This window comes from Bidens hawaiensis, unplaced genomic scaffold, assembly GCF_021521415.1.
Source record: "Bidens hawaiensis isolate Kalapana, Puna unplaced genomic scaffold, B.hawaiensis_p1.1 tig00006734_1, whole genome shotgun sequence".
NCBI lineage: Eukaryota > Viridiplantae > Streptophyta > Magnoliopsida > Asterales > Asteraceae > Bidens > Bidens hawaiensis.
Window position 1 is genome coordinate 186,053 of NW_027491459.1, and position 18,241 is coordinate 204,293.

At 33.4% G+C, this 18,241-nt stretch overlaps 1 protein-coding gene and 1 pseudogene across 2 annotated transcripts; both read right to left on the reverse strand.

Moving 5' to 3' along the window:
* Window positions 1-1,071: 1,071 nt before the first annotated feature.
* Window positions 1,072-2,463, reverse strand: LOC143633449 (putative CCR4-associated factor 1 homolog 10 pseudogene; annotated as a pseudogene). The gene is made up of 2 exons (XR_013153671.1): window positions 2,321-2,463; window positions 1,072-2,167 (listed from the first exon to the last, which is right to left on the reverse strand). The product of XR_013153671.1 is annotated as a putative CCR4-associated factor 1 homolog 10 pseudogene (transcript).
* Window positions 2,464-4,281: 1,818 nt separating this feature from the next.
* On the reverse strand, window positions 4,282-4,758 carry LOC143633466 (uncharacterized). Its single transcript, XM_077101773.1, has one exon. The coding sequence runs from the start codon at window positions 4,756-4,758 to the stop codon at window positions 4,282-4,284; it is 477 nt and encodes a 158-aa protein (XP_076957888.1).
* Between the last annotated feature and the right edge of the window lie 13,483 nt (window positions 4,759-18,241).

Genomic DNA, 18,241 nt, shown 5'->3' on the forward strand with positions numbered 1-18,241 from the left:
GTATGAAGTATACCTATTCAAAAGGTTTAAAATTTAATATATGTCAATCACGTCAGCTACAATTTAAAAATACGATTGTTATGTATGTATTTTTTTTTATTTATTTAATTTTAGAGTGTTTCTTACTTGGATAATTTAGTAAAATGAATGATATAAATGTGATGGTTTAAAAATTTATAAATTCAATATATGATTTTTTATGTTAGAAAAATATGTAGTATAACAATTTTTGAGAAGGATATAAATTTGTGTGTAAATGTGTAATCAACTCAAAAAATTTGACCCTGCTTGATAAATTAATGACTCCACTACTAATTCAAACATTGTTGATTAACATCACTTATTTGATATTCTTAATGAGTCTACCATTAATCATTTAACATTTATATGGTGTTTACTATAGTTTATCAACATCACTTAATATGATTTTCTTGCTCCTCTATTAGCCCCTAGCTCCTCTATTAGCCCCTGCTATAACCATGTTTTACACATCTCCAATGTCAATCACCATTGCCATAAATAATTCACCAATGTCAATCGCCATTGCCATAAATATAGACGCGTTAACACCCACCACTGCAATCGTCATCATAACCATGGTTCCACCATTGCTTCCATGTTTATGTCCATGTTATAGTCCCCACTACAATTACTTGCCAAAACCACTGCACCAACCACTCTCTAGGACTCCAGGTTAAAAGTTTGAACTTTGAACTTTGAACTGTTCAACCCCAACACAACAGATTTATTTATTCATGTAAAAAATATTAACCATAACACGCACACACTTGATTTGACAGGTAGTATTATAAACATATTAACCAGATTGGTTGGCTGTAACAAAATTAGTTAAAAAGGTCACCTTAAAACACAACCCGTAATTAAACGGGTCAACCCGAACTCATTCCATACAGGTTAGATATAACATGTTAAACAAGTTACTTCCACCATCACCACCATCACAAGCTTGCAACTTTATCAAGTATTTATTTCACATCAAATCTGTCAATAATAAATATGATCACATTAACAAAAACCAACATCACAAGAGAAGCAACAATCAAGAACCAAAAGTAAAAAGTTAAAATTGTTATTTAAAACACTAACTGTAATAATTTACAGTACTCCAAACTACAACACCTTGAGGCATTTGGTTACATAAAAACGATCCGAAAAAAAAGACCATCAAACAGGCAACAACTCTTGTGCCATTTGTGTACACTACATTTAAACACGAACCCATACTAAATCACAAACAACCTTAATCTCACAAATCACATTCACTACTTATTTTTCACCATCTTCAACCCCTAAACCATACAACACGCCCGCATACTTCTCAGTATTCCCATTAAAGTAACCTTCTTTCAACTTCTTAAACGCGTGAGAAGTAAGCAAACTATCCGATCCCGCTTGATGACAAACACCAATCCTTTCGACTTCCAAGATCTCTGCAAGCTTGTTCAACCCACCATGAAGATGATTACAAAACCTCATCAAATGTTTGATATCATAAATAACCGGAAAGTAAATCTTGATGAGATCAAAGAACCCGGTTTGAGATTTAGGCAATTCTCTACACGTCAACAACTTAAGCAAGTACCCAAAATCATACCCGCTATGAAACGTAACCCAACAAATATTATCATTCAACACGACACCAGACGACATCAAAAGCTCCCCAAACCGCTTCGCATCAATACCCATCTCACTATTCTTCTTGAAATCAATCCCACACTGTTTCAACATCTCGATCGAATCGTTCGCGAAGATATCTTCGTTAACGTTAAACTCACGAAAGTTAAACTGCCAAATGCACGGCTTATCGGCGCCACAAGTGGGCAAATTCCCATTCTCATCAGAGAAAGTGAGACCCAATTGGATCAACTTCAACATATCAACATTATCCTTCAAAGTCACATAGTTATAGTCATTAATATTCTTGAATTGCGCCAGCGAACGAAGAACGACACCTGGGAACTCGGTATCCATTGCGATATAAGGATATTTATCCACAATTTCTCTGATCAAAGCAAACTCCTCCACAAGATTATTATTCCAGACCTCTCTAATATGCACAGAGTCACTTTTGGGTAAGACAATAGACATGTTCAAGATTCGATTTTTACTGATGGGTATTCACTTTGTGTTTAGAATTGAACCAGATCTGCACTAATTTATACAAAACAAGATAAAAAGAGAGTAAAGATCCAATCTTTAATCATACCCAGAAACAAAAACATCAAAAAGACTCGATTTTTATCATCAGATTCAAGATTTCTTGAAGATCAAAGAGAAAAAATAATAATAAAAAGCATACCTTTGGAAACTAGATGAGATCTGAGAGTTAATCGGACAGATCTTGAAGTGTTGAATCGAGATGAGTTTGTAATCGATTCAATTTGTGAAGAATTGAAATTTTTAGGGTTTGATTTGGGTCAACGGATTTGAACATAGAAAGAGATGAGGGGTGGGATGTATATGTAAATGTATATGTATATGTATATGTATATGTATATGTATATGTATATGTGTGTATATAAATCAAGTGGACAGGTAGTGTGAACCGAGAACAGAACGGGAAAGTGATATTATTTAGTGGGTGAAACGGTGTCGTTTCGATGTGGTGGTGACGTGCTAATGGTACCCTAGAGTTGACCGGAAAATAATATGGTATTTGAGATTGTTTTGACTTTTCAAATTTTGGTTTGTTGATCGATGTGTTTGGAATGTGATAATTTCTATGATGTTAAATATTATAAAGGTGCTGCTAAACATACTCCTTCTTACTCTATTTTTACTAAATATACTTTCCGCTGAACTTATTACATAAATTACAATTAGCTCTTAACATTATTTATATACATATTAGTCTCTATAATATTACTTTCATTTGATAACTTCCACTACATATATCAAATTAAAAACTATCAAGTATTACTATTAATTTATTTTTTTAATATTAAATATTAATATTATAAATATTTATAATATCTTTTTTTAATTTTAATAGTATATATATTTATAATATCCTTATTTTACCATTTTATCTTTTACAAAATAAACCAAGAACCCTAAACCCGAAACCCTAAACACTAAACCCGAAACCCGAAACCGAACCCTAAACTCTAAAGCCGAACCCTAAAACCGAAACCCAAAACCGAACCCTAAACCCTAAACCCGGAACCGAACCCTAAACCCGAAACCCGAAACCGAACCCTAAACCCTAAACCCGAACCGTAAACCCTAAAACCGAAACCCAAAACCCTAAACTCGAAATCATAAAAAGAAAACGCAACTTGTAAAAAAAATAATATTAAATCCTTACTTTTGTGCTAATTTGGTAATTATATGATTTTAAGGGTTAATATGAAAGTTGGTTTTTCCAATGGGGGGTATGACAAGCAACTAGGGGGGTACATTTAGGGGCTATTTGGCAAGTGCTGAACCATTAAGAAGTCTGAATGATTAAGAGGGTCTGAACCACTAAGATCTGAACAAATTAAAGTCTGTTTGGTTGGACATCTGAATAACTGTACAAAATGACTGTCTTACCCTCTGAACTATTTTATGCCAAATGAAATGTATCTTTTTGTTTAAAACAATGAATGATAAATAATTATAAAAGAAAAGACAGAAATCATAGAAAATTCAAATTGCACATTATTACTTCAAAATTCATGGAAACATACTAAAATCCAAATAGAAATTAATACTTTGTTTACAATTTTAATTTTATTAATTTGAAATTAGTCGAGTAGCTATCTCGTCACGCAAAGTAGTCATATACTCAACATTTTGTGAACCCCATTCTATGTCGTGAACGAACTCGCCATCACTTTCTTCGCCTTGCATTTCAGAAAAGATGGTGTTCTCATCATAGTCCAAAAATAATTGATCATGGATATTGCATTTTCTTATAAAGTTATGGACAGCAAAACATGCAATCACTATGTCTCTTTGTATTGGAAAAGAAAAGGGAGCCATTCTCTTTAGGATTGGGAATCGAGCCTTCAAAACACCATACGTGCGCTCAATAACATTTCTGAGTTGTGCGTGAGCATGATTGAATCTTTCTTCCTTAGTTAACGCACGTTGTCGTCGAAAATCAGCTAACCAATACCTCGTATTACGATAAGGAGCCATAAATCCACGAGTGTTAGTGTATGCAGCGTCGCAAAGGTAGATTTGTCTGTAAATGTGTATCAAAATTTTTTTACAAATACGGTTGCATATATATGTATATATATAATGTATTTAATTCTAAAAGTTGAAAAATGATTAATAACCTGATGGGGGGAAAGGAAAACCGGAATTTGGGTTAAATGCAACTTCTTTTAAAACTCGTGAATCATGTGCAATGTCTTCCCATCCGGCCCATACAAACGTGAATATCATATCAAAATCACAAATTGCTAACACGTTTTGATAGCATTCACCTCTTCCTCTTCCCCTATAATGAGTTTGTTGATCAGCAGGCACGATCGCATGTATAAGAGTTCCATCTAACGCACCTATTGCCCCAGGAAATATTTGTTTTAGCTTTTTATGTCGGTCTGAGGTATTTGTGATTGCATTAGAAGATGTTGGAATTATAACTTCTCTTGCGAAATTCATCATTGCAGTTAGGACCTCATGAAAACATCTATGAATCGTTTCCGTTGAGTGTTGAAACCTTCGTTTAACCACTCGAAAACGTTCATTATGTCCTATAACAATCAAAAACATAGCCACCTTTTCTTCCAAACTTATTGACATACTACTATGCAACCAATTTCTTTGCTTAAAATGATTGCACAATAGTACATATGCATCACGTGAAAGACGCATCATCTCATAACATTGGGTAGAAGATCCATGCAACAATTCTTGTGTATATGCATGACTGCTTAATGCCGAATTTAGGTCTCTTATCCTTTCAATTCTTCTTGAGGCTAACCCTAGCCAATGCCAACAAATAAAAATGAACACTATAATCTCATCATCCGAGTCCATAGACTACCTGTCACAATAATTGCCAACATTTTAAAAATATTCATAAGATAACATCCAGGTAATCGATAACATAACATCCACATAACATTACAAGATCATCCTACAAACCGAACATTACAAAATCCTACATAACATAACCTAAAAAATATCCAAAACATCCCAACATAACATCCAAAAAACATCCACATAAATTCTATAGATGACACATAAAATCAAAACAATCCATACTTCGCTCCCGCATTCTTAACCCATATCTCACAAACGGGCGGTGGAAGTCGTAACCACACTTTTCTTAAATCGGCACTTTCACCAAAAAGCAAAAGCGTCGTTTGATATTTGGCATCATATTCTCCCCATCCCATTGTCTCCAACTTCTCCATGCATGCATCTATGTCATTAGAAAGATTGTGTTTTTCAATCAACATCTTTGCCACCTTAGTAATATGGTCACCAACTTATATTAGCTTTGAATTAAATGTTTCCTTAACTTTACGTTTCCCTTTAGACCGACCGGATGACTCCTCACTAACACCTTGAGTTGGGGGGTCCATTTGAGCGCATTCGAAATCCTCAAGATTATTTAAATTGTGGTCAGAAACTTCCTCAGAATGATGAGGAAGTGTAGAAGATGGCCCCCAACTATCAAAGCCGTTTGAAGTAGAGCCCTCAAACAATTGAACACAAAGCTCGGGGAAGAGAAGTGGCGCACTTCTCAAAGACTCTACTTTATTGTTGGTCTGTGTGAAAAAAATATATTACAAAATACTATAATCTTATTGATATATAATAATAATAATAATAATAATGACTTTTTAGACAAAAGAAATACCTTAATCTCAATTTTCCATTCTTCTTCGGACATGTTAAAAGTGTTTGTTACAGGATTATAAACATTGCCGGTTTTGTTTTTTAGCTTGACCAAGCTTGAAATTTTCCCTTGAGATAATCGTACCGGTTCTTCATTTGTTTTTGATCCACAATGAATTTGTGTTCTGTTTTCAGTTTCTCTGCTACATTATTCCATGATGTTGATTTAAGGCTACCTCCTTGAAGTACATGGAGTGTTATTTCATGAATACATGTTTCAAGAAATGTTTTGTCAACACTCTCTGGTTTCCAATTAGTCCTAGTTCTTTTTTGTGCCATTTCTTTGAATAATTCAAAAGAAAAAAAATAACATATATAAGTTGATTTTTTAGGCTTATTAAAAATCTTGTTACAACTACCTTTATATGTGGTTTTAAGAAACAAACATTTACAAAATTTTCTCTCTTAACACTCTATTTCTGAATATTTGAAGAGTACCATTAAATTAAAACATAATCAGATCATATAATCACAAAAATTAGCATAATTAGCCAATGTTAATTTAAATGGTTCAATTTCTATCAGTGTCATTTATGCGATGATTTACTATCCAAACAATATACTTTATGGTGTTCTTTTAAAGTGTATAACATCTAAGCAGGATAATAACATCAGATTGTAAAATTAAGAAATCATAACTGTAAATATGAAATAATCACCAAATGTAGAAATTGCTCACCTATGGCATTTACATTCTAGCCAAGTGTGAGCTCATATCACATTCTAAGCAGGAACACGAGCTATTTTGCCAAATATACAAACTTTAAGTAGTATTTTTACCGTTTTGACCCGTTATCCGTCTAACCTGACTCATCCATTTTGCCAAATATACAAACTTTAAGTAGTATTTTTACCCAATCATTGAGTCGTTACCCGACCCACTCAACCTGCATATATGCGAAACCCAAAAATAACTCAAAGAACACCCCTAATTGAAACCCTAATCTCTAACAATTATGACTAATCTTATAAATCTAATTAATTCATGTTATAAATACAAACACACAAACATTATACATGCTTAGCAGATGGAGAACAAGGATCGAATGATTCATCAATTTCAAAAATAAAAATCTCAAATTGCTATTGAAGAAAACAATTACCTGGTTGAGGGTTGGGAGGGATAGTAGATGAGAAAGACTAATTGGCAAGCAGCACTGCAGCAACACCGAACTGGAAGGAGGTAGGCTGATTGGAAGGTTGAGGGTGGGGAGGGATAACAGATGAAGAAGAGGGGTGTATTAGGTTAGGGTTATTGTTGTCTATGTTCTCATTCAGACTCTTCATGTATCTGAGCGACTCATATGTTTATTTTTTCATTCAGATGAAGTTGTTAAATGAAACAAACGGTCTGAATCTGAGCAATTCAGATATTCATGTCTGAATGGTACCATTAAGAGGTGAAACAAACAGCCCCTTAGCCTAACCCATATTATAAATAACATTTTTAGATGCCTCTTAAGCTTAATTTAAATAAGTGTAACTTATGATTTAGTCTTAACTAAATATAATCTATATCTATACTGTATATAATACACAAAACAAAGACAAATTATGACACTTGATTTTAAGGGATCTATAATTGTTAATGCATAAGGTACATGTGTTAGTAAGGGGAAACTTGTCTTTTAAACACAATTCATTCAACTTACAAGTTTTGTTCATCATCTTTAACCATATTATGTTTTTAATTTAAACTTTAAACTAACTTCTCACCCATGATTTTTAAACGACTATAGCCTTTTCATACATTAATATTTTTATAAAAAAAATTACATCAAAAAAACGAGCATTTTATTCTATTTAATTTGAATATGATATTGTTATAATTTTTTTAATTTAAATAAATTAATATGTTACGCATGGGTGTTTAGTGTCGGTTTTAATGGTTTTAAGTTAAACTTGTGAATCCAACCGTTGATACTGATTTTTTGTCGTTCAAAATCAAACTCAACCATTGAAAGTTGAAACCGAATCTTTACCAACGGCTTGGTTCCAGTTTGGTTTCACAGTTTAAACTTTAATAATAAATTTAGTTTAAAATAATTAATAATTTACATGTACCATCAATTATAACTAAACACCAACATAATATGATACTTGAGAGGATCATAAATAAAGAATAATAATTTTAGCCACATAAATGGTAAATACTACTGGAAGATCTATGACGCGAAATGATAACAACAAATATCACAAAAAGATGCATATTACAATTAGGTTAATTCAAAGTTTTATAGCCAAGTTATTTGTAATAAAAAGATTTATGTTCAATTACATTTTAACTATATCTAATATATATAACTAAACATATCTAATAATTAATAATAACAAATATTAAAATGCATTTAACATTTACAATCTGGTCTGGTGCCAGTATAAACCGCGAACCAATCGTTCACTACGTTTTGAAATATTTGAAACGGACCAACTAACTGAAAGTAAAAAAAAGAAAAAGAAAAAAAGAAGTAAAACCAATGACCGGTTTAAAAGATTTCAAGGTTTTAACCGAACCATAAACACTCATATTTGTCACGTGATTGATAGGGTCAAACACCCGCTGCATCGCGCGGGCACCCATCTAGTATATTTATATAGGCAATAGTTTTGTGTGATCAAGAGTGATGAATAATATATTTATATATAGGCAATTGTCTTGTAGTCTTGTGTGATTATGAGTGATCAATAATATCTCTATCTCTATCTCTATATATAATAAAAGAAAACAGGTTCTGACACGTGTCATCCCCACATTCATTTGGGACACGTGTCAGCCCCACCTTTAATTGCTATGGTGTTCAAAATATAGAAGGTCACGTCTCCCACTTCTAACGTCCCTTTCTTTCTCAAAACCCTACAAAAAACTGACTGCTTATTTTTCTCTTCCCATTTACAATTCAAATTTCAAACACAGATCTGTACCTTCTCTCTCTCTCTCTCTCTCTCTCTCTCTCTCCAGATTCAAACACAGCTTCAACTCAATCTTCTTCTTCACTCTTCAGGTAGGGTTAAAAATCAGATTTAAGACACCGACAGCCTCATCGCGCCGCTGCAAGCCGGACTTGACCTCCCGTCTCTCTCTCTCTCTCTCTCTCCATCGCAGACACCATCTTTAATTCGTCAACCCAATTCCAGGTTATTAATTCATTTCATTTCATTTTAAAATTCCACCTATTTGTGTATCCAATTTTGCCCTAATTTTGAGTTTTACTTTCAATTGCAGGTATGGAGTTCATGAGCCATGGCGTCTGGTAATTGCATTTGAATTGTTTATTATGGTATTGTTGCAATTGATACACACACCAATTGATTTAGAGGAAAGAGAAATAGGCAAACATTAAAATAACGGCTAAGGCTTGGATTAGCTAGCTTTTTTGAAGAATCATTCATAGTATAATGATATTAATTCCCTTTTAAGGAGATGGATTTTCATGGGATGGTTAACGGGGAATGGTGAGAGCCAAAAGTCATGTTTGGGATGCAAACATTGAGGTACTACAATTGTATTCTTTAAAACTTTATTTGTATTTTAAAAATTGTGTATACTTTTACTGATTTTCTAATTATATTATATAAATTAATAAATAAAATTCTCACATTTTTTCATTTGATACTTACAGGGTACCACCATGCAAGCAAATATCCTTAGGAGATTGTTTCCTCAGTTTGAGGATGAGCATCTTCTGAATAAATCATGAATCATGTTAGTTTTATGGCTTATCATAATATTTATCTTTTATATTTTTAATAATATCGGTTTTGTTTTATTTACTTGTAAGTAGGATTTGTTTTGCTTATGCTTAAAATTACATTTTTAAAACTTTTTTTTAAGACTCATGCCTCTATTATATAATAACTTATCGGTTACAACTTTTTTAAACATTGTAAAAAAATTTAAAATCGATAACTAGCTTTTGACCTATATACCATTTTTATATTCAAAGTCAATTTTTTTGTATTTCAAGTCTTTGCATGAAAGTGTTATCTAAGAAACTTCACTCTTTCTTCATCTTTCAATATTACTTAAAATAACTTCTTTCACCTTACATATTTTTGAAATTTGAAATACTGGTAAACTATTAAGACAAATACACATTTTGACCAAACAATTATGTAACACTCTTACCAAAACAAATTATGCATCATTATTTGTTTGGTACATATTTAAAATAAATGCAACACTCTTTTTACTTTTTCCTTGTAAAATCTGAGTTACTAATTTATTTACTATTTTAAACCACTCCATATCAATTGTCGCTTTTTAGTTTGTGGGTCAAACATATCACTTATTCACTTTTAATAAGCGGGTCGACCTTATTTTTTTTTTTAATCAAATGGGTCAAGCTCACCATATTTAGCATACAAGTCAAAGATAGCATTTTTAGTGAACGGTCCAAAATTATAATTTTAGTGAACATTTTTTTTAGTTTAATTTTCGCATCAGTTGGCCTTTTGTATTTTGGTTCTTTGGGTTGATGTTTTGACAATATTTAATGTCTTTTGTCTTGGGTATCTATGATTTTACGTAGAACCTTTTATGTTTTTCTGTATTGTTATCTATCAATGATCATTAGGCTTACTTATCTACACTTTGTATAACATGTTACTTATTGATCATGTTATAAAATTTAGCATTTTTAGTCACCACAAGACCAATGGCCAAACTTGATAATATGTATGTAGAAGGATTCCAAAATTATTAAGAACTATCAATAGATCACATTAATAATATCACTTCTTCACGCTATCGATCATGTTATTTGATGGTTTTTTCTTCTCAGTGTATGTTTAAGCTGTAAAGCCCCGTTAACGGTAGCCCTACTTTCCTGTTGGATTTACTCATAAACGCAGTTCTAAATATCATAGTTAATTAAAACATTCGCGGAATATAAAAGCTTTCATAACAAAACACATCTTGTCTTAAAACGTCATCTTGTCTTTCAAAATAAACAAAACATTAAACTTAAACGTCTTGAGTCTTCCGATGCCAGCCTCTTATTCAATGCCACGTGTCTCCTCAAGCGAGCTGCCTCATCCTACTCACCTGCGTGCATACTAAAAGTCAGCTACGCTGAGTGAGTTCTAGTTAATCATACATTATACAATACACATAAACTTATATTCTTTCATTCATACTTTCATACTTTCATACTTTCTTTTGTATTAACTTACTTTCATATCTTACGTTATAAAGAGCATTACGTCCTACATTCCTCGAGTATTATTAGGGCTCGGTACCCTCCTTCCTCGAGTATTATTAAGGCTCGGTACCCTCCTTCCTCGAGTATTATTAGGGCTCGGTACCCTCTTTCCTCGAGTATTATTAGGGCTCGGTACCTCAAATATTAGTAGGGTTCGGTTCCCTAGTTCTCGAATATTAGTAGGGTTCGATTCCCTCTTCGTTACCATACAACCATACATCATACCTCGAGCATTATTAGGGCTCGGTACCCTTTTCGTAACCATACAGCCATCATTTCCTTCTTTTATTAACTTTATCATGTTCATACATATAAGCATACATATCATACTTACCTCATACATAGCGTTACAACCCGACAGTACGTGCAATATCCGAAGATCGTTCACGTACCATCAAGCAATCATTCATACATTTCACATTATTCACATAAGACATACACTTATCTCTTAGGATAAGCGTATTAACAAACATATTGAGTATGCACACAGCCCCGAAAACATAACACATAAATGGGGCTAGAAACTCACCTGAATCCTATTACGCTCTCCGTTAATCGTTATTCCCTTCTTGAGCTGTGCACGGCTAACTGTATAATATTTACATGTATCAATTAACTACTACTACTACTCATGTTGTATTTCTATCTTTATATAACCCACAACAAACGGGGGTCCGGGGGCAGCGCCCCTGGCAGCGGGGTCTAGGGGCTGCCCCTAGCAGGGTCCAAGGGGCAGAGCCCCTGGTTGGGGTCGAGCTGCCAGGTCAGTTTGGAAAAATTTTATTTCCATTAACTGTCTTAACACATTTTCCATTAGCATTTTGAATCATTGAATAATATGTTACTTAAAAGTTCAAGGGATGAATTGTAATTAATTCATTCTTTTTCTAAGACCAGGGACTGTTCTGTCATTTTATTAAACTTTCTAGTTCGTTATTCAGTCTTTAACGAATTGACTTATCTTAGCGAACTGGTCATTTGTAACGAACTGAACCCTCTAACGAACTGGACCTCTGACGAATCTGTCCTTGCACGAACCAGTCCACATAGCGAATCAGTTCAAGTAACGAATTGGACCTTCTAATTCGTTATCTCCTTTAATGAATGGCTATAACGAAATGGGGGGGTTAATTCGTTATCTTTTCCTTAACGAATCAGGACACGAACTAAGGCTAGTTCGTTATCTTTCCTCAGCGAATCTACTTAACGAATCACCCTTAATTCGCTAAATTCCCGTTAGCGAACTAGGGTTAGGTCACGGAATGTCAGAACATTCCCTGACATACCCTTAACCTCGTATTACTTTTCCGGCGCCGTCATTGCCGGAAAGCCGCCGGAAAAACGCGAACTCACCGGAAAAACGAGTTTTAACTCGTTTTTCACCGTTTTTCGTCCCGTTCGATCCAGATCTGAGCTAGGGTGATCCCTAAGCTCATCATAGGTTATGTTTATACCCGATTCCACCCGGATCTCGTGATTTAAACGGTTTAACGGTGTCGGCTCGTCGTTTCGCAACTATATCTTACGGGTTAAGCTCATACAATATTAAACTATCGTTACCTCGGGTCGGTGCTCGGTTTCCTTCTTGATTTCGGCTAGAGATAAGGAAGAATTTGAGAGAAATCTTAAGTGTGTGTTTTGGGTGGTGTATGGAATGTGTGAGAATGAATTAAATGAGGGATTAATGGTTTATATAATTATGGATCATGGGCTTAAGCCTATGGTCCTTTCCTCTTTCTTTCATAATCCAAGTCCATAATCCATATCCATTTAACCCAACACTAGCCCAACTCGTATTCTATTTCTCTAAACCGATAACGACCCACTATAAAATAGACGATATTTATTCTATTAATAAAACCGAAATTAGGATGTTACATAAGCATAATTGATTTTTTTAATTTCAGATTTTTTGTATCAACCCTATATATAACACAGTTTGTATGAAGATTTAATGAAGACAATTGCCATCAGATCGTCGGATATGTGAATCGCCTTGGATTATGGAGATTTGGAAGTACTTTATTGAAGAGTTATTGTAACAAAGATTTGTTGAGATACTAAATACCTTAAAACTATTATTTTTTAACCCGTGTGTAACACGGGATATAAGCTAGTATATGTATATAGGCAAGTGTCACTTGTGTCATGAGGAGTGATTTATTGAGTTAGCTAGCTTGATCACATTTCAAAGATTTTATTAAGGTTTAAAATGAGTTTAAATATATAAAAGTGTATAAGTTTGGAGATGTCGTAAGGTTTTCTGTGTTAATGATAAATCTAAGAAAAATGAGAGTGACATAGAAAATGGACGTACTATTTATTATCCCCAATACAATCCACAAATGATGTCCATAAATCATAATTGACAAAAATCAAAAGGGACTACACAACATAATTTAAACGATAAAATAGAAGTGTAACATGTTGCCTAATTGAATTGCATGGTAAAACGAGGAAGGTTTGTTTTTAAGACACGAGATAAGACCAATTGATAATAAAAAAAATTGAGAACGTCACCGATGTGCCCCAACCGCTGATGCGAAGTAGAAAGACTTTGATCAAGGAAACAATAGCACTAGGTAAAGAATCTGGATAAAGATATCAAATATTGTAACAATGTGCCAAGAAGAAGATATTTGGTTTGCAGGTTTTTCACGGAGAAAATTTATGGTCAGGCTCCATGGAACATTTTATTATCACGTGTGAAATGTCTAATAAATATGATATTTTTTAAAGATGCTAACCAAGTATGTCTTTAAGGTGTGGAAGATGGTACGAAGTAAGGATTGGGCTATTACTCATATGTGTGACTGGCATAGAGGATCCATCACCAATAATAATGAGAAATGTTATAAGTTGTGTTCGAAGTAATACGTGAAGTAGCCCGACTGCCCGAGTATCAAATTATCAATAAGCCACCCTTGAACGGCCTAGATCGTATAGTGTCATGTAAAATAAGTGTGGATTAGAACATTTTTAACCAAATGTGGGATCCATTATGCATATAGTGGAAATGTTGGGCCATATGAGTTGTTGGCGAGTCTATTAGCGTACCGGCCTTTGTGGTATAAACCCATCATAACAAGATGTACCCCGAAATGAAAGTACCTTAAAACGAAAAGAATATATGTAATATAACACTAGTATTTCTTATAACTTTGAATAAAACAAAATAAGCAAAATACATAACATGAACGAGGATGAAATATCAAATTGGATGGCAAATTGACTTTTGAGTCACACACAAGAGTGGGTGCAAGAGGCGTTATCAAAATGCGTGAGATAAACACATCGCGATTAAATGTGGGTTCAAGTTGCAACGGTCAATGAAGACAATGGTGTAGTGAGAAGTGCACCACAATGGGTGGAAACGAGGAATAAAGTTATGAATTTTTGGAATACATTTAGGCCTAGTTTTTTTCTTTTTTCACATATGCTACTCATGTTTTTTTAACTGCATATATTAACTGGCATTCTAATATTCCATCAATAATGAAGTTTGAAAGAAAATTTTTAGATTCGATCAGTCTTTACTAAAATGAACATGAAAATCTGCTTTAAACCTAAAAAAACACTAAAAAAAGGTTGGCAAGATGAATGTTACTCTTTAAAGCCTAACAGGACATATGCAATTCTTGCTAACGTTGCCTTGACTTACTTACGAGCTTATTGAGTTATCAATTTTTAAAATCACATTTTACATGATATATGATTGAAGTAACCTTATCTAATAAGAACATCGTATTACTAGCTTTTATCCCCCGTGATAAGGGGTTGTTTTATATTATTTATTTCTAATATATATATACATATATATATATACTAGTTTTTATCTCCCTATTACGGGGGTTGTTTTATATTATTTATTTCTAATATTTATTTATTTATTTATTTTTTTTATTGTATGAAAGTTAATAATATACTTATGGTTTGATGATAAATTGTTTCACAAATAAATGAGATGATCTAACCCGGTTTAAAAACTATATATATTTGATGAGACCCAAGACTCGTTTATTTTTTTTACTATAAAATTAGTTTTTTAATTATAAATAATATATATATATTTTTTAAATAAATCAGATATTAATTTTTAGTATATCCCTACTTTATAGGATTTTTATATAAAATATTTGGTGAGATTAGTTTTTAATTTAATGAGATGTTGTAACTTGTTTAAAAAATATATGGGTTTGATGAGACTCATACCCGTGAATTCTGGTCAAACGCATGAGAAGCCTCCATTTAAAAATCAAGCAAATCTGGTGACTCCAAAAAAAGGGGGAACGACCACATCGCGACACATAGGATTTTTGGGTCTTCGTTTATATATATTATAGATATATTGGATTTTAATTTTATTTATTTATAAGGAAGTTAATAATATACTTAAGATTTAATGATGAAAGGGTCCACAAATAAATGAGATGTTATAACTCGTTTTAAAAGCTATATAGGTTTAGTGAGACCCATGATCCGCTTATTTTCTTTACTATAAAATTGCTTTTTAATTATAAATAATATATATATAGGGGAGGGATATTTTGATAATCTTGATGAGTTGTAAGAACTTTAAGAACTCGATATGGACCACGCATTTAATTAAACGAGTATGGAATATGTGGTTGAGAATAAATTTGATTAAAAATTAATTAGGATAGAGAGTAAGTATTTTTGATGATTACACAAGTTTAAATGTTACACATGTGCAATAAGTCGACTCGGTGTGTAAAAAAATACTGTAATTTTTTGTACATTACTTACACTGACATATTACACATGTGTAAAAAAAAGTTTAAAAAAGTTGTTACGTTGAGTTCTTTCGAGTTCTTAAAACTCAAAGTGGTTCTCAAAAGAAATTAATCCTATATATATATATATGAAATGCAAATGAAATTAATGTGCTAAACGTGGGAATCAAGTAGAGTAATTATACATCATGTAGAGTAATTATGTAATTACTCTATGATAATTACTTTATGATGTAATTATATAAGTACTCTACTTGATTCTCACGTTTAGCATGTTAATTTCATTTGTATGTTAACCTTCCCACACACCCACACCCACACCCACACCCACACCCCCACACCCCCACACACACACACACACACACACACACACACAGGATGAGTATCATTACAGAACTATTAAATTATTTAAGAACTTGAAAGAACCCATGAAAACTAACGTTTTTTATAAAAAAATTTGTATGTTAATGTTAGTTGAGGGTAGTGTCACACCCGCACTTAGGGCCTAGGCGTGTGACCAATAGTTGGTACCTACTTTGAAAATATATCAGAGTTTTAACGGAAGTCTTTAGTTTGTAACAAAAAATTTATTTATGTTTTGAAACATTAGTTTATTTGTAAAATATAACAAAATATTTGATTTAATATAAAGCTTCTCGAATAATAAATATTCAAGAGTTTGATTTTCAAACCTTTGTTTTATTTATAAAACTTTGTTTAAATATTGTTTGTAATATTTTAATAATTTAAAATATTGAGCCATCTCTACCTTGCGAGCATCTATCTCCATGAGTTGGCTATAATTCCATGCTACATGTGCTAACTTTATTTCCTGTAATATTTGGGGGGGGGGGGGGGAATACGTCAGCGATATGCTGGTGAATCGTTGACTCTAAAAACATTTTATAAATCTTTCTTTGACTGACAAGATAGTTTTCATGAAACAATCTCAGCAGAAACGTCTATTATTTCTGGGATTGTGCCACTGCCATACACACAATTACGGTTCTCCGGGAATTGACACCCTTTGAAGAACTTTATTATGACCTCTAGTCTGCGGCCACGTAGCCTTGACTGATAGACTAGATTGGTTATGTTTGGATCCAGACACATGTGTACTCGGTCTGAGTTGCTTTTATTTTCTATCTTGTATAAAATAGAGATCACGTAATCCCATAAATCTTTATTTGACTGTCTTTGTTTAAGATAAACAACCCGTTTATCTTGACTGAAAAAGGTTTAACGTATTCACCTGTGACTGTCTGTTGTGAATGATGTGGTGATCTCGTTTGAAAATCTTTGTGAATGAATGAATGATTGACCTATAATAAAATAGGTTTATATAAATACCCGGATTGTCTCTTAATCCGGCTACAGACCTTTAGTCTGGTTTTGATAGCTTAAACCTTGATTGATCATTTGTTTGTATAAAATACTTTGGACATGAATCCTTTCTCTTTATTTGCTAATCATGTGCCATGTTTCTTCTTCAAGAAGAAATGTCTATGATACGTTTCTTTTTCAAGAAGAAATGTCATTTATCTAAAACCTTTGTATGTTAAGTCTCATATTTCTTAAAAATAAAGAAACACTATCTTAACTATAACCTTTGTTCATAAACTTTTACTTTTCATTAAACATTTCAACTATATCATTCATATGTAAAAGCTTAAGTTTCTTAATCATAAAGAAACTATATTTTTAATATAATCTTTGTTGATACTATTTTGTATTTCTTATTTATAAAGAAATTTTATTTAATTGTTATACTTTGATCAAGGTCTAGGCTATACCCTCGACTAGGGTCTAAGCCTTTATTATTTTATTAATATTTTATTCGGACAGAACTATTACCTTGTTCGGCTTATTATTATCTAGATTCTCAGGAAGCACTTCGACGCTTACACGTATAATGAGAATCTTGATCAACAACTCCTCGGCACGCAAATCGAGGCAACGTTCGGGGGTCGCCGGGTCGTGTACGTACTTTGAGGCGGGACGTCGGGTCGTCTCGGGTCGGCACGGTTTACGAGGTTTTCACGCGTTACGAGGTCGGCACGCAAAACGAGGTGCGCCGGTCGTCGGGATTGTCAGTACGAACTTCGAGGTGTCGTCTGTATATGGTGCGGATTACGAGGTTACGATTGTCGGGTCGGTGGCACGGGAATCGAGGTAGAGAGAGAAAGTATTTCTAGAGAGAAAAAAAATTTCTAGAGAGAGAGTGGGGTGGTGTGAATGAAATGAGCCATGAAGGCTCCTATTTATAGCTGAAAACCGTTCCCATCGCGGTACGCGATGGAACCTTTCTTTTTGGTCATCGCGTACCGCGATGACATGCTTTACTCAGAGAGTGCCACGTGTCGTCACGTGGCGGACACGTGTCACCGTTTTAACCACCCTCTGCCACGTGGCAGACACGTGTCA